The sequence below is a fragment of the Hyla sarda genome, chromosome 5 (genome assembly GCF_029499605.1).
Source record: "Hyla sarda isolate aHylSar1 chromosome 5, aHylSar1.hap1, whole genome shotgun sequence".
Classification (NCBI taxonomy): domain Eukaryota; kingdom Metazoa; phylum Chordata; class Amphibia; order Anura; family Hylidae; genus Hyla; species Hyla sarda.
Genome location: NC_079193.1, coordinates 230,346,373 through 230,364,857, shown reverse-complemented (window position 1 = coordinate 230,364,857; position 18,485 = coordinate 230,346,373). Strand labels below are relative to the sequence as shown.

Here is an 18,485-nt window from a genome sequence, read left to right as displayed (position 1 = left end):
GGCATGCTTTGAATTGACATCTCGAGCGTTACAGTTTGGACACTACTATATAGTGCCCTTCCAGATGTTGCAAAACTACAACTCCCAGCATGCTGAGACTGTCCAGGCATGCTGGGAGTTTTAGTTCCGCAACATCTGGAAGGACAGTGGTCTCCAAACTGTGGCCCTCTGGAAGGGCCAGATGTTACAGAACTACAACTCCCAGCATGCCTGGACAGTCTGGGCATGCTGAGAGTTGTAGTTTTGCAACATATGGAAGGACAGTGGTTTCCAAACTGTGGCCCTCCAGATGTTGCAAAACTACAACTCCCAGCATGCCCAGACAACCAAAGGCTGCCTGGGCATGCTGGGAGTTGTAGTTTTGAGACTCAGATACAGTAGTGAAGATCACTTTACAGCGATCTTCACAGCTGCATCTAACACCACCGCCGCTTGACTGCCGCCTCCTGTTAGACGCCGGTGTCCCCGTGAACGTTCCCCCCGCCCTACGATTCGCCAATTAGTTCTGATCGGCCAATCGCAGGGGATAGCACCCCTGCCACCTCGCTCCTATCTTCTAGGATGATCGGGGCCGTCTCTGACAGCTCTGATCATCCCTTTTTTCCGGGCTATTGGGTCATCAGAGACCCGATCAGCCCGGAATCGCCGCAGATAACAGATCTGAATTGATCGGCGATTTGCAGCAATCGCCGACATTGGGGTGGGAAACTCCCCCCCCCCCCCCCCAGGCATTTGCACAGGGTGCCTGCTGAATGATTTCTGTCCGGCTAGCGGCAGGGATCGAAACTCCCACAGGCGTACAGGTACGCCCGTGGTCCCCAAAAGGTTAAACTTGCATAATGCGAATGCCTCCTGTTTGATATAAAATTGGAGATTTTCCTATCCTAGGTGACAGAAAATATAGGAGATTTATCAAGCTCTGTAGTAGATTTTTTTTGCATAAAAAGTCGCACGTATTTGCGCACGTGCGACTTTCCTATACATGCTGCGACTTTTAGCACATTTCTGAAATCTGCTCACGTAGTAAATTTTTTTTTGTACTTTGCAGTGGTCATATATTTATCAAATGCGAAAGTCGCTATTTAAAAGTCACATATCTATTCCAGGTCCAACCTGGCTTACAGAAAGTGCATATACTCCCCGCTGCGCTACCTATATATATTGCCCCCAGCAGTGCTTTTATGTGCCCCCCCCCCCCCCCAGTATACCTAAAAAGTTTTTTCTATTTATTATTGTAAAAATATTTTACTATTCTCACTCCTCACTATTTACTCACTCCTATCTTTCATAAAATCTATAGTTTCCATCACCTAGGATAGGAAAATCTTCAATTGTGAAGGAGGGCCCACCATCAAGCAAAGAACCAGTAAAATGCCATTTCTCTGTAGGGCCGGACATGTTCATACATTACAAGGATTGTCTATTTAAGCATGTTCATCTGTTATAACTCTGTGTTCGTCTTTTCAAGTACAGTTTAAATAGACAATGACTGCCACTGCTTATTGGGGGTCCTAACAGGAGGACAGTGATCTGCTATTGGCCCTAGTAGATGGCCGATATGGGCTGTAAAACTAGCACCAATCTCTTAGATTGGCAATCGCTTAGTAAGCCTATTAAAAGGCTGAACTATCGCACTGAGAGGGCTGCACAGTGAGGCCTTCTGCTGCCATCATCTGAAGGCTACACATTTCTCCAAGTAATAGGGTAGCCAATGGAAGAGGACTTTTTTAGCACCAAAAAAGCAAATAAGCAGTTTGACGGCAGATTGCTGGTTCTATTATACAGCACAATGTAGGCCTTTTCAACTGATAATTGCTGTGTTTAACCCCTTAAGGAAATAACCCATTTTGGCCTTAAACGGGTACTCCAGTGGGAAAAAAATTAATAAATTCAACTTGTGCCAGAAAGTTAAACAGATTTTTAAAGGAGAGCTCCGGAATATAAAAATTGTCACCCATAGTGCCGGCAGTAAAAAAATAAAGATGTACATACCTTCCTCCGCTCCCACGGGGCCTTCGTTAACCGCCTCCCGCCTCCGCCGTCATCCTCTTCCTGGTTGCCGGTGGTCGGAGAGTCTTACTGGGCTCAGCCAATCAGGTGTAGTGAAGAATTTTGTGTCCTGAAGAGTTTTCACACTGCCGCTCAGCCTATCGCCGGCAGAGTCGGACTTCGCTGCGGCTGGTGATTGGCTGAGCGCAGTATGATTCATCCGACCACCGGCAACCAGGAAGTGGATCGCGGCGGAGACCGGAGACGGTTACCGGAGGCCCCGGGGGAAGGTATATACATCTTTATTTATTTTTTACTGCCGGCACTGTGGGTGACAATTTTTATATTCCGGAGTTCTCCTTTAAGTGACTACTATTTTTTTTTTTATATTAATCCTTCCAGTTCTTATCAGCTGCTGTATGCTCCAAAGAAAGTTATTTTCGGATTTATTTTCTGTCTGACCACAGTCCTCTCTGCTAACACCTCTGTCCATGTCAGAAACTGTCCAGAGCATGAAAGGTTTGCTATGGGGATATGTTCCTGCTCTGGACCGTTCCCGACAGACAGAGGTGTCAGCAGAGAGCACTGTTGTCAGACAGAAAAAAACTTCACAACTTCCCCTGTAGTATACAACAGCTGTTAAGTACTGGAAGGATTAAGATTTTTTTAATAGAAGTAATTTTCAAGGGGACGTGGCTTAACGCGGCATGTGAGCGGTCGCACTGACTCAGGGCTCCTCTTCCAGCCTTACAGTTATCCTGTGACTTGGCACTTTTTTCTTCTCTGCACCCACCTGTCATCACCGGAGGGTGCCTGGAGTCTGCTGCGCTATAAATGGTCAGCTGCAAAAAGCATAAAGACCCTGGGACCGATGAATACGGTGGAGACTGAGGTGCGCGGGGGTCCAGCGCCATCTTGCCTGGCTCAGGTGGTGGAGCACCAGCAGCACTTCGCGCGCATATCTTAGCCGGCAGCCGAGACCGAGTGTTCCTGGAGTGCCGGGGACTGTGATGGATCTGCCTGGCCTGAATATCCCCCTTCAGTTATGGAGCCCGAAGTGAGTAAAGGAGCTAGGCAGCCTGCTGCTGCACACGGCTCCTCCATTAACCCTGCCTGTACTGGAGAGCTGCATCCTGTCTATGAGGACTCCTCTACCATTTCTCCCCTGCCCACATGTGCTGCTGCTGGCTCCCTGCTGGTGCTGTGTCTTCACCTATTGATGTTAACCCCTCCACTGCTGTACCCTCTTCTGTACATATTAACCCCTCCACTGCTGGGACGGACATTGTCCATTTGCCTGCTTCTGCATCCACCTCTCCTCCTCCTGGTCCCACTCTGAAAGATGTGTTCCTGGCCGTCTCTAAGGGCACCGCGGATGTTGAATTGTTGCTGGGCAGCCTACGTGAGGACATTAACATTATCCGCCATGACATGCAGAAGGTGTCCGAGAGGGTTAGTGCAGTGGAGGAGAGAGTGGGAGATATTGAGGATCAGGTCCCCCCGCTCAAGAGAGACATGCACCGAGCGATTACTCATCTGACTGCTCTTGCCGCTAAGTCGGACGATATGGAGAACCGTCTCCGATGGAATAATATGCGCCTGGTGGGCGTTCCGGAGAAGGCGGAGGGTCGCAATGCAGGGGACTTTTTTTTTTTTTTAAATGGCTCCTTAATACCTTTGGCCGGGGGACGCTGACCCCTCTGTTCGCTGTGGAGCGCGCTCAGAGTGCCTACTCGCCCTCTTCCACCTGGGGCACCGCCAAGGGCCGTTCTTATCCGGATTCTCCACTACAAGGATCGGGACATTATTTTACGCAAGGCCAGGGACATGGATTCTCTTGCTATTGATGGTCATCGTATCTCCATGTTTCCTGATTTTCGGCTGAAGTCCAGAAGAGACGTGCTAAATTCACTGACGTCAAACGTCGCTTAGGTGCATTGAATGTGGTGTACTCTATGCTTTACCCTGCACGCCTCCGTGTGGTTGCTCTTGGAACTACTCATATGTTTGATACTTCTGTGGCAGCTGCGGAATGGCTGGATGGTCACGCGGCTCAGATCAGACGCGTTGGACCTTGACGCCTCTTCAGGACTGTTCTCGGACCTTATTGGTTGTGGTGGCTGGTGGTTGTGGTGGCTGGTGTGGCGCTGCGGCTCTTGGGCTTTCTGTGTGGATTTCTGAGACGTATTTTCTTGTGTTCTCATGCTCTTTCATGATTACTGCCATTTTCATTATTTTTGCTGGTTGTACTCTGTTTTCATTCTTCAGGTACCCTGTACTTTTGCCAATATGTCCTCATATATTTTCTTATGTTTTTCCAAGCTCGGCCCTGAGCGTGGAATGTTGGTACTGTGACCTGTTATCTATTCTACCTGCTCACTCTACCTGGGATATTTGTTTGCCTCATGTATCGCAAGTGGCGATTGTTTGGTTCGTTGTTTGTCGTGTTTTTGTGGTACCGTGTCCTCCCTTCTGCTCTTTGGTGCAGTCTTGTCCTCTCTTTGTGTTTGCTTGACCTCTACATCTGTTCGTTCCTGTTTGTGTCTGCCTTTTTTCTCTAGTACCTCCCTTTTTATTCTCTCTGTGTGTTGGCGGAATGTGCGCAGTGTTGTTGTTGTTGTTCCCGCTTTATGCTTTGTTGTCTCTCCAGGGTTTCCACCCTCTCCTTTTGTTCTCTTGCTTTATTCTGTTTTTTATTTTTTTCATGGTCCCGCCATGTGTTCTCTCCGGTTGTTACTTACATTCCCTTGGTGGTGTCATGGCTAACCAGCTGACTGTGGTGGCGTGGAATGTACGGGGTCTTAATGACCCAACTAAATGTTTAGCTGTCTTTCAGGCTCAAGCCTTATCAACCTGCCATACTAGGTCTCTCTGAGACTCACCTCACCAAGGATACTATACATTTGTTGAATAAGCCGTGGTTTGGCCATACCTTCCACGCCACCTTTTCCTCCCACGCTAGGGGGGTCAGTGTGCTTATCCATGCTAGTATTTTCTTTACTTGTATTTACAGTCTGATTGATCCATAGGGTAGATTTGTGTGTTTATATGGCACGTTTAACCATCTTTCCTGTGTGATCGTTGTTTTGTATGTCCCTCCCCCGTACTCGGGTGACGCTTTACGTAGAGTGGTATCCTTTCTTTCTTCTCTGCCTGATGCGCCACTCCTGGTAATGGGGGACCTTAACAATGTGTTGGATCCTTCAGTGGACAGGTTTCCTGCTGGGGGTTGAACTGGGATAGCCGGGGCTACAGGCTTAGCTAGGTTTCTGGAGGAGGTGGGATGGGTTGATTTATCGACGCGGCGGCATCCTACCGATTCCCAGATTTCTTGCTATTCCAGCTCTCATGACACGCTCTCCCGCATTGATTTTGCGCTAGGCAACGAACTGCTTCTTCCCTTAATTGGGTCGGTGGAATATCTTCCCCGTACTCTCTCTGATCATTCTCCAATCCTTATACGTTACGTTCCTGATCTCCATCCCAGAATGCAAGGCTCTCTGTGGCACTTGAATCCTTTTTGGCTTCAGGTTCCTTAACCTCTTCAGGACCCATGACGTATGCATACGTCATCACACCCTGGGTCTTAAGGACCCATGACGTATGCATACGTCATGTCTTTTCCTGGTCTCCGCCGCTCACCCGGCGGAGATCGGAAGCGGATCCCTGCTGAAATCCTTCAGCAGGGATCCAGGGCAAACGCCGAGGGGGGCCATGTAGGCCCCCCATGTCTGCGATCGCCGCAAATCGCAAGGGAAATCGCCCTTGCGATCTGCAGCGATACCGGGCTGATTGGATCTCTGGGACCCGACCGCCAGGTAATTTCGCATGATCCCGGTTGTCACAGACAGCCAGGACCATGCTGGAGCCTAGGAGCGAGGTGGCAAACCGGCCACCTCCTCCTATACCCTGCGATTCTTCGGTTAGTTAACCAACCAATCGCAGGGGGGGGGGTTACTTCCTCCCGTCCTGCCCGGCCCCTGGAAGTCCGGAGAGGACGGGAGGAAGACCAGAGGACGCGACGGGAGAGTGCTGGGGCCCGGCCCCGGTACTTACCTCGTCCCTGAAGACCCGGATCCCGGCGAGGAAGATGGCGGCGGCGGCGACAGGCGAGTTGATCTTCAGCCGCGGTCGGGCCCTTTACAGCAATGCACGTCGCCGTAAAGCATTCCAGAGTTATTAATGTGTAAAGTGACAGTGGTCAGATGTACAAAAAATGGCCGGGTCCTAAGGTGTAAAATGGCTGGGTCCTTAAGGGGTTAAGTGGGTAATACTCTTCTGTCAGACATCATTGCCTTCCTTGAGGTTAATGTGGGGAGCGCTTCCATGTGTATAGTTTGGGACTCTCTCAAGGCATATGTCCGAGGTATTTTTGTTAAATATATCTCTGCTTGTAAGTCGAAAACTAGGGCTATTCAGACTTCCCTGCAGCGGCAAGTGCTCCTAGAGGAGCGCAGATTCCTCGAGGACCCCTCTGACCTGAATAGGGAGAACTGGCAGACTACGCAATCCCTATTGGACGCGCATTTATTGCAAATGGCAGACAATAAGCGTTTTTTTTTCAACAACAGCGTTATTTTGAAAGTGGTGTAAGTACGGGTTGTCTACTGGCTCATACCATTAAGGCTCAGTCGGGCTAAGTGTGTATTCCTTGTCTCTGTGATGGTTCCGGGGTGTTAGCTAAGGATGATCAGACCATCCTACAGACCCTAGTCTCCTTCTATGAGGAGACCTACTCCTCTAAATTAGTATGCGACTATGCTGCTATCGACCAGTTTGTTGCTGGTATTTTGCTTCCGACCATGTCGCAGACCCAGAGAGACATGTTGGATGAGCCTATTACGATTGAGGAATTAGAGGTGGCCTTGGGTGCGTTGCCCTCTGAGAAGTCTCCGGGAGTTGATGGCCCGCCTAATGAGTATCTCAAGCAATACAGAGAGGTGTTGCTGCCTCAACTCCTAGATGTCTGGTGGGTGGCGGCTGAGGGAGAGGGACTACCGGGATCTATGCTGGAAGCTATTGTAGTGTTGCTCTTGAAAGCTGGCAAAGATCCGCTATTTGCAGGCTCCTATAGGCCGATCTCTTTATTGTGTTCAGATGTTAAGTTAATAGCAAAGGTCCTGGCCAATAGATTGCTGAAGGTGATCACTACATTGATTAAAGGGGACCAGACTGGATTCATGCCAGAAAAGTCCACTGCTGGTAATATTAGGAGGCTTTACTTAAACTTACATCTGCAGCCTGAGCATGCTACCTGTAGGGCAGTGATTTCCCTCGACGCTGCCAAGGCTTTTGACAGCGTCGAATGGAATTTCCTATGGAGTGCTATGCACCACATGGGATTTGGCCCGGTGTTTCTAAATTGGGTACAACTATTATACGCTGCCCCTCGTGCACAAAATAGGGCTAACGGCCTGTTGTCCCGTTCCTTCCCGTTGGGACGTGGCACTCGCCAAGGGTGCCCTTTGTCCCCTTTTTTATTTACTATTGCAATTGAACCGCTGGCGGCACTGGTCAGAGCCTCCCCTGATACCCGGTGGTTTTGCTATTGAAATTTTGAAGAGCATATTGCTCTTTATGCAGATGGCATGCTCCTTTTTTTGGGTGACGCCCCACGTTTGCTACCTCCTCTTATTGGGCTTATTGAATCATTTGGCTGCTACTCGGGCCTTGCTATCAATTGGGATAAGTCCTCTCCCCCCGGTGTCTATCATTGCTAGGGTTGGTCTCCCCGTGGTCTCTGGGTATAAATATTTGGGTGTCTATGTCACAGCCTCCACTTCTGATTATGTTCCTTTCAACTTCGTGCTATTGCTGGAGCGTAGTTCCCAATAAGTGCACACGTGGCACAAGCTTCCCCTTTCCATGATAGGCAGGTCCAACGTAGTTAAAATGATCCTTATGCCCCAATTTTTGTATATCTTGCCTAACACTCCTGTTTGAATCCATAAGCAGTTTTTTCATAAGATCCAGTCTCTATTTAGAGAACTTATTTGGAATGGCAAGTCGGCTAGAATCCGTCTTGAAACGCTGCAACGTGGCAGGGAGGCAGGCGGTTTGTCCAATCCATGCATAAATTTGAGCTTATTTGGGGACCGTGGATTGATACTCCAGGTTTGCCTTCCACATATTTGCAGAGAACCCCTATGGAAGTATTGGTGGGGGGGTGGGAGATAATTTGCCTGTCTTTGTTTTCTGTTTTCTCTGTGTCACCTTTGTAGTTCGTGTCTTATAGCCTGTGTTTGTCTGGTATGTTGCCTTGTTCTGGGAGTGTGAGACTCTTTCTGTACTACTGAAAGAGGCTCTCCCTGTGATTCCCTGTAGCCTCTTATGGGTGTTTTTTATTTTTTTTATTTTCTTTAAGTTCTTTGGGATAGTGACCCTCCTTTTTTCTTGTGGATTATTTTACTCTAATTTTTCCGCTCTGACTGTACCACATATATGTATTTTATTAAGTTTTTGCACAATTATTCTATTTGAAATTTTTTACTTATTCTTAAGTGAGGGTAGGACACGGGACTTGGGGGTGGTGGGTGAGTATTTTGTGCGGGTGGGGGGGGAGGGGTTTCTGGTTTTGTTTTATTGTTTGTTTATATACTGTGAAAAGTTCAATAAAAATTTCTGATTTAAAAAAAAGAATACATTTTCAAATATGTATAACTTTCTGGCACCAGTTGATTTGAAATTACCCCTTTAAGACTCTTCAAGCATGACTAGTGCAGGATTAGATTTACTTTCTAGCATGATTTAGTACATGCACTTTTTGTTAGTATTTTTTTTCTTTTAGAGAAGTTTTTCCCAATGCAAAAAAATGTGATTCAAAATTTATCTTATTATTCGCAATGTCAAAAAAATCCACAAAAACAAACAAACAGAGATATATAAAAAAAACACCACATATACAGTATCTCAAAAGAGTGTGTACACCCCTCACATTTTTGTAAATATTTGATCTTTCCATTTGACAACACTGAAGAAAGGAAACTCTACTACAATGTAAAGCAGTGTGTGTACAGCCCGTACAACAGTGTTTAATGTTGTATTCCCTCAAAATAACTCAACAAACAGCCATAAATGTCTAAACCTTGGCAACAAAAGTGAGTTAACCCCAAAGTGGAAATGCCCAGCTTGGGCCCAAAATGTCAATATTTTGGGTGGCCACCATTATTTTTCAGTACTGCCTTAAAGGGGTACTCCGGTGAAAACCTTCCTTTTTTTTTTTTAAATCAAATGGTGCCAGAAAGTTAAACAGATTTGTAAATTACTTCTATTAAATAATCTTAATCCTTCCTGTACTTATTAGCTGCTGAATACTACAGTGGAAATTCTATTCCGTTTGAAACACAGAGTTGTCTGCTGACATCATGACCACAGTGCTCTCTGCTGACATCTCTGTCCATTTTAGGAACTGCCAGCGTAAAAGGAAATCCCCACAGCAAACACAGCATGTTCTGGGCAGTTCCTAAAATGGAGATGTTAGCAGAGAGCACTGTGCTCATGATGTCAGCAGACAGCTCTGTGTCTCAAAAAGAAAAGAATTTCCGCTGTAGTATTCAGCAGCTAATAAGTACAGGAAGGATTAAGATTTTTTAATAGAAGTAATTTACAAATCTGTTTAACTTTCTGGCCCCAGTTGATTTAAAAAAAAAAGTTTTTCACCGGAGTACCCCTTTAAGCCTCTTAGGCATATAGTTCACCAGAGCAGTCTGCTGTTTAGTGAACACTTCAGAGGCGCTACTGAGAGGTATCAGAGAGGAGGCTCTGCTAAAAAGAAGCTCTGAAAGTACAGCAACATTAGGGGAACAAGTCTTGTTGTGCCTTGCCTGTTGATAAAGGCCATTGCTGTTATGTTTTCTGGCAACACAAACATTTTGCCAAACAAGCTGAGGATGATTAAGAACCTTTCAGACTAACCCTAGAATCTTTTCAATCTTTTCCTAAGGCAGAATAAATATTTTATAGCTTGGAGTCAAGAAGTAAGTCCTGCACAATTTAATATCCACCATAATTTCTGCTGAATACCCAGGGTGTATGAAAATAAGGCATCTACCTTTCGATCCGAACCCCCTTCCAGTAAAAACTCATCAAGGTATGGGATAAATATACCATTTCCATTACATGGGCTGTCCATTTTGAAGACTTGAGGTGCAACGGCTATACAAAAGGGAAAGGCACAGAACTAGATGTGGAGTAACCAATTTGATGAAGACTGCTAAACTGGAAATTAGAGATGAGCGAACTTACAGTAAATTCGATTAGTCACGAACTTCTCGGCTCGGCAGTTGATGACTTATCCTGCGTAAATTAGTTCAGCCTTCAGGTGCTCCGGTGGGCTGGAAAAGGTGGATACAGTCCTAGGAAAGAGTCTCCTAGGACTGTATCCACCTTTTCCAGCCCACCGGAGCACCTGATAGCTGAACTAATTTACGCAGGATAAGTCATCAACTGCCGAGCCGAGAAGTTCGTGACAAATCGAATTTACTGTAAGTTCGCTCATCTCTACTGGAATTGTTTGGAAATATAGGTAGATAGGGATATGTTCGTAGATGATTCCTTGGAAGCCGTGTAGACATTTTGGGTAAGAACATTTGCGGTTGATGTTCCCTTCTTCCTTTAGAGCCTTTAGTAGGAATTAGCCCAAAAGGAAGTGTATTGTGTTTGTTTATTATTTAACACAAAAAGGGAGTAGTAGAACCCTGACCTATCTGACCTGTTAGGACATAGACCCCTTTTAAAATGGCCAGTTGACCTTTCTTTTTCAATGGCCAGTTGACCGGCTGGCCCTGTATTACTTTCTGTGATCAGAAAGCAAGTAGCCCAAACTGAAAAACTCTAGACAGATACCTTCTTAAAAAAAAAAATAAAAAAAAAAATAAATAAATAAATACTCAATTTTGGGGAAAACCCTACATTTACCACTGCCCAGCCCCTCAAACATAACATTCCAGGTCGGCTTTGGCTCTTTCAGTTACTCTCTACTCAGAACAGACACCTTCAATAAGTTGTTCAGTCTCCTCAAACGGAAAGAAAGTTTTCCAAGTATACTCATCCTCAAAAGCTGTTGAATCTGCGCTAGACTTGGAGTTACTAGTCCTGATTAGTGGTAACTGGATAGACTGCAGTCAAATCAGTCTGATTAGGGTTTCTAATTTACCACTCAGCAAATGAAAAGTTTACTTAATTATCATTTTTTGACCGAGCAAAAGCGAGGAGGGACTTCGGCAGTGATCATCCTGCCAATACACGGGGGGGGGGGGGGGGCACAGGTTAGTTTCTCTCAGTTTTACATGCACATATTGCATATATTATATTGCTTATTCTTAGTTTTTTTTTTATGCACTCTTACAAAAAATAAAAATAAATAACATCACCAATCCACCATAATGATACGGAAAATATACTCTTATCCAAGACCATAGTATTCTGTCATTGGGTAATAGCCAAAACATCCTGGGCTTTGGGTGATATGCAAAACATCCACTGGAGAATTTTCTAGGCTGAAGAAAATGCTGTAAATATGTGATAAGCCTGGCGTCCCTGAGCTAGACACGTGACCTGCCACCTCCACAGCCCAGTATACCTTGCAGAGGATGCAGCCAAGGAACAGGATAGCAGATCTGGCTGTCTAATCGAGAATATAACACACCGGAACCAGAACAAGCTTGCACTCAGGTACAGAGTGAGAGGGGGAAGGAAAAAGATAGCAACTAAAGACACACACACACACACACACACAAAACCTCCCCTCAACTTGACTCCTTCAAGTGAAAGAGGGAAAAGATAGTTGAGTCAAGCACCTTACCGGCACAACATGTACAAAGACAGACCAGAGGCTGCAGCAACTTCCTCAACATTCTCCAGGCGTGGGAAAATGCATATGACTCCAAACTCCAACAACGAGGATCCAAAGTGTGCTGCCTCGCCAAAGAAAAAGGATACAGTACTGGACAAGTTGGTCTATTTTCTTAAAAGTGATGAAACATGCACAACGCGTTTCAAAGCAAGAACGGCTTTTTCAAATACAACAAACCAATGGCGAGGGGGCATGTTTTAATATACAGACTCCTCCCATACCTGAGGTCACATGATCACAGGAAAACATTAAGTCATCTTCATATAAATTGAATTAGACACATTGCATAAAAACACCTATAAATATATACACAATTTAAACATACATAGACAACAATGTGTGTGGATCTCTGCAAGCGCACACATCATTGTACCGGAATGCAGGAAGGATATGCACACGCATGAAGCAAGTGTTATCAAAGACATGAAATGGTAGTTCTTTCAAATGGTCTCCTTAAGACCATCACGGGTTAAGGTGCTGAACATAAAAATCCAATATGACTCCCTATTGATGAAAGTCTGGCATCCATTGGGAATCATAACTGGTACACTTTCAATGATAGATAGATGTAGAACATCAATATACCCGTTGTGTTTTAAACAGAGATATCTCGAAACACTATGCTTCATGAAGGTATTTTCAATATTCGCTCTGTGCTTATTCATTCTCCGTCTAAACTGTGAGCCCAATGTACTGACAACCCCAATCACATGTTAGCAGATAGATTAGATATTGTGAACCACAATCAAATCTCTCTCTAACTGGAAAATACTGACCGGTAGAATTTGACTGTAAGGTTCGGTCACCAGATGAAGAGATTCATAGACAACATCGTCAGCGATTGCTGCCGCACCGTAAGGTCCCCCTCTGCCTGTCACATGACAGGATCACGTGAATGGAAGAAGGTTTTGAATCACTTGACACGATACCAGTACTCTGCGCATGGGTAGAGGAGCGCAATCTATTGGGAGCTAGAATGCTTTTTAAATTTCTGGCACTTAGTAAGTAAAAGCGGGTTTTTGTGGTATGAGTTTTTTTTTTAAACTGGGTCTCTTTTTAATACAGTCCAATGTTTCAGGATAATAGGTTTTATTTTTAAAAACTAGAATTAAAATCAGTAATAAAAATAAAACTGAATTTATTGTCATTACTATTCATTACATTAGAGAGAACAGAAGAAGTCAATGGAACCAATTGTTCTTGTTTTAAAGGATATATTTTTTGTATGCATCTTTTAAAATCTTTTTTGAGTACCCTTTATCGAAGAACCTTTTTTGAAGAACTTTAGATTGTTGGATAAAATCTTTCTAAGTGGTGCAATTTTTTCATACCCTACGGTATTGACCATAGGGTATATTATAAATCCATTTATGGTAATGGCAACTCCTTGCATCTAATAGACTATTTACGTCTACCTTTTTGAAATGTGTGCGGGTCTGAATCCCCCCTCCGGGATCCTAAAAATCTCTAAGTCAAAGAACACTATGTGAGAACAGGAAATGCTTAGAGTGAAAGAGAGACCCCAAGAATGATTAAGGTGTGTGACAAAGTCAGATGCTTCCTCCATAGTGCAAGTCCAAATAATAAATAGATAATCTATAAATCTATGATAAAATAAAATATCGTCAGACCAAACGAGACTGCGCGATGTATTGGGACTCGAATAGCCCCATAAATAAGTTAGCATTACTTGGGGCGAAACAAGTCCCCATCACGCAGCCGCGTGTCTGGATATAGGTGACCCCATTAAAAGTGAAGGTATTGTGATTAAGTAAATATATATATATATATATATATATATATATATAACTCAATGTGTGTGTTTGTGTGTATGTATGTTCCAGCATCACGTCCAAACGGCTAAAGATATTAATATGAAACTTGGCACAAGTTACTTATATGTCAACAACAAACACAGGATAGTTAATTTAACCCTTAACTACCCCCATTTGTGAGGGTCAGGGTTTTTGTTTAAAGTCGCATGCAAATCAATGGGAAATGTATGTTCCCACATAACTTCCATACAGCTGTAGATATTTTAATACCTGAGACACATATTACGGGACGGGATAGGAGGTCGGGATATGACAATATAAGAGGATGGGATATGAAGTCAAAAGCTTCCTCTGTTGATTTTCCTCCACAACAAGGATTAGGGGAAAAATCGAGCAACGCCGGGTACTCCGCTAGTATTTAATACAATCTATAAGAAACTTTTCTTGAAGTGAAGGAAATGAAGTGTCCCCATCCAAGTAGTGAAAAATAGCAAATAAGCTCCTTTCCTCCAAAATATTGGAGTAAAGAGATCTTACATAAATTTTATTTTAAAAAATCATGTGGTAAATTAAGAGAATTCAATAAAAAAATTAGTTGAGAAGAGTCTTTAAAAAAAGCTGGTAAGATGCAAACATAACCTTGAAGAAAAAAATCAGTATAATGTGACAAGTGAGAAGAAATAGAATTTATCCCAGAGATGATAGGTCGGCCCGGAGGGTTGGACTCAGACTTATGCATTTTCGGTAGAAAGTAAAAAAGACAGCATCTGGTAATTTTTTATGTATAGCAATCATTTCTCTTTTTTATTTAATAATCACAATATGTAATCTATCTGCTAGTATGTGATTGTGGTTGTCAGAACATTGGGCACACAGTTCAGATGGTGCACTAGAGAATGAATAAGCACAGAGTGAATATTCAAAATACCTTCATGAAGCATAGTGTTTCGAGACATGTCTGTTTAATCCCTTAACGACACAGGACGTAAATGTACGTCCTAGTGAGCTGGTACTTAACACACCAGAACGTACATTTACGTCCTATGCATAACCGCAAGTATCAGAGCGATGCTCGCATGTGTGGCAGGTCCCGACTGCCAGGGACCCGCCCGTAATGGCGGAAATCGGCGATTGCGTAGATGTCCGCCATTAACCCCCTCAGATGCAGTGATCAATACAGATCACAGCATCTGCAGCATTGCGGACACTAAAATAGATGATCGGATCGCCCACAGCGCTGCCGCGGCGATTCGATCGTCCAGCATGGCAGCTGGAGGTCCCCTCACCTGCCTTCGCTGCATTCCACGGGTCTTCTGCTCTTGTCTGCGATCGAGCAGATCAGAGCAGAAGATGACCGATAATACTGATCAGTGCCATGTCCTATGCATGTCCTATGAACAGTATTAGCAATCAAATGAGGGACTATTAAAGTGTAAAAAGAAAAGAAAAAGAAAAAAAAGTTTAAAAAAATTTTGAAAAACCCACTCCCAAATAGGGAAAATTGTCCAATTTTCCCTATTTCACCCCCAAAAAGTAAAAAATAAAATAAAAAATGTTATATACATATTTGGTATCGCCGTGTGCGTAAATATCCCAACTATTAAAATAAAATGTTAATGTTAATGATACGGCATGAAAGTAATAAAAAAAAAAAAGTCCAAAATAGCTCCTTTTTTTATAACATTTTATTCCCAAAAAATGTATTAAAAGTTTTATATAAGCAAATATGGTATCAATAAAAAGTACAGATCACGGTGCAAAAAATGAGCCCTCGTACCACCGCTTATTCCAAAAAATGAAAAAGTTATAGGTCTTCAAAATAGGGGGATTTTAAACCTACTAATTTGGTTAAAAGGTTTGCGATTTCTTTTTTAAGCGCAACAGTAATAGAAAAGTATGTTATCATGGGTATCATTTTAATTGTATTGACCCAAAGAATAAAGAACACATGTCATTATTACCGTAAATTGTACGAAGACAAAACCTTCCAAAATTTGCAAAATTGCGGTTTTCTTTTTAATTTCCCCACACAAATAGTATTTTTTGGTTGCGCCATACATTTTATGGTTAAGTGAGTGATGGCATTACAACAGACAACTGGTCGCGCAAAAAACAAGCCCTCATACTAGTCTGAGGATGAAAATATAAAAGTTATGATTCTTTGAAGCAGAGGAGGAAAAAATGAAAACGTAAAAATAAAATTGTCTGAGTCCTTAAGGGGTTAAAACACGACAGGGATATTAATGTTCTACATCTATCAATGAAGGTTTACCAGCTACGATTCCCAATAGATTCCAGACTTATCAATTGGGAGTCATATTGGATTTTCATGTTCAACACATTAACCCTTGATGTCTTTGGTAACACTTGTTTCGTTGTACATGTTTTATCACTTTTCAGAAAATAAACCAACTTGTCCAGTACTGTATCCTCTTTCTGTGGCGAGGCAGCGCACTTTGGATCCTCATTGTTGGTGGAGTTTGGAGTCATATGCTCGACTATTGACATTGTTAGGCTCTTGCACAGGGTAGCCAGTGCACCTTCGCAGTGTTCTCCCTAGTGCCAACAAAGGCTTCACTAATGGAATGTGCAAACACCCCTCTGAGTGGGATCAGATTTAGAAACAGTGCAACTGATAGAAAGGCGTGCTTCCCTAACAATGTTTGCTATACAATTCGCACTGTTCAACACACAGTTAATTAGGGCCAAAGCTATAAAATCCACCCAATGTGCTCAAACTGCTGTGTCATAAGGAAATCCATAAAATATGGAGAGAATACAAACGTCATGAATATGCTTCCATGATCTGAATTCACTGGCATTTTTTTAGTAACATCAATTAATGTAAGTTTACATCCTGAAGAATAAACACCATTTATAAAAAGGAATGGACCGCAAAGTCTTACCTTTTATTGTTTCTTCTACAACTTCCACCACTCGATCAATCTGCTGCACCTAATGAGAAATATACAAAAAAAGATGTATGAAAATAATTGTAGCATTGGACTTCCAATACTTAAAACAAACTATGACTAATTTATAAATAAACTTGGGTTCACAATACAAAAGTGAAGAACATGTGTGAGGCTGGGTTCACACTACGTTTTCTCCCATACGGGAGCGCATACGGCAGGGGGGAGCTAAAACCTCGCGCTCCCGTATGCCTTCGTATGCGCTCCCGTATGTCATTAATTTCAATGAGCCGGCCGGAGTGAAACGTTCGGTCCGGTCGGCTCATTTTTGCGCCGTATGCGCTTTTACAACCGGACCTCAAACCGTGGTTGACCACAGTTTTAGGTCCGGTTGTAAAAGCGCATACGGCGCAAAAATGAGCCGACCGGACCGAACGTTTCACTCCGGCCGGCTCATTGAAATGAATGACATACGGGAGCGTATACGAAGGCATACGGGAGCGCGAGGTTTTGCTCCCCCCTGCCGTATGCGCTCCCATATGGGAGAAAACGTAGTGTGAACCCACCCTGATATATGTTGGCATACTGGCAGATATACACCACAGAGGCCCATTCCCATGGACTGAATGTAATTACTAAGGAATTAACATTGAATGGGCATGCAGCAGTATGCATTAACCCCTTAAGAACTCAGCCCATTTGGGCCTTAAAGGGGTACTCCGGTGTAAAACTTTATTTTATTTTTTTTAATCAACTGGTGCCAGAAAGTTAAACAGATTTGCAAATTACTTCTATTAAAAAAATCTTAATCCTTCCTGTACTTATTAACTTCTGAATACTACAGTGGAAATGCTTTTCCGTTTGAAACACAGAGGTGTCTGCTGACATCATGAGCTCAGTGCTCTCTGCTGACATCTCTGTCCATTTTAGGAACTGTCCAGAGTAAAAGGAAATCCTCATAGCAAACATATGCTGTTCTGGAGAGTTCCTAAAATGGACAGAGATGTCAGCAGAGAACACTGTGCTTATGATGTCAGCAGACAGCTCTGTGTTTCAAAAAGAAAAGAATTTCGCTGTAGTATTCAGCAGCTAATAAGTACTGGAAGGATAAATATATTTTTTAATAAGTAATTTACAAATCTGTTTAACTTTCTGCCACCAGTTGATAAAAAAAAAAAAAAAAAAGAAGTTTTTCACCGGAGTACCCCTTTAACCCCTTAAGGACAGAGCCCATTTTCACCTCTAGGACGAAGCCCTTTTTTGCAAATCTGACCACTGTCACTTTAAACATTAATAACTCTGGAATGCTTTTAGTTATCATTCTGATTCTGAGATTGCTTTTTCGTGACATATTCTACTTTAACATAATGGTAAATTTTTGTGGTAACTTGCATCCTTTCTTGGTGAAAAATCCCAAAATTTGATGAAAAAATTAAAAATTTTGCATTTTTCTAACTTTGAAGCTCTCTGCTTGTAAGGAAAATGTATATTCCCCAAAAAATTTTTGGGGGATTCACATATACAATATGTCTACTTTATGATTGCATCATAAAATTGACGAGTTTTTACTTTTGGAAGACACCAGAGGGCTTCAAAGTTCAGCAGCAATTTTCCAATTTTTCACAAAATTTTCAAACTCGCAATTTTTCAGGGACCAGTTCAGGTTTGAAGTGGATTTGAAGGGTCTTCATATTAGAAATACCCCATAAAAGACCCCATTATAAAAACTGCAACCCCCAAAGTATTCAAAATGACAATCAGTAAGTGTATTAACCCTTTAGGTGTTTCACAGGAATAGCAGCAAAGTGAAGGAGAAAATTCACAATCTTCATTTTTTACACTCGCATGTTCTTGTAGACCCAATTTTTTAATTTTTACAAGGGGTAAAAGGAGAAAATGTAAATTTATATTTGTAGCCCAATTTCTCTCGAGTAAGCACATACCTCATCTGTCTAT

General features: G+C 43.1%; 1 protein-coding gene across 1 annotated transcript in view; it reads right to left on the bottom strand.

Annotated features, from left to right (window-relative positions):
* CDKAL1 (CDK5 regulatory subunit associated protein 1 like 1) overlaps positions 1-18,485 on the bottom strand; it is a 1,066,055-nt gene that overhangs the window by 819,743 nt on the left and 227,827 nt on the right. Inside the window, 1 exon segment of the mRNA XM_056521286.1 lies at positions 16,524-16,572. Coding sequence (XP_056377261.1) covers positions 16,524-16,572 — 49 coding nt within the window.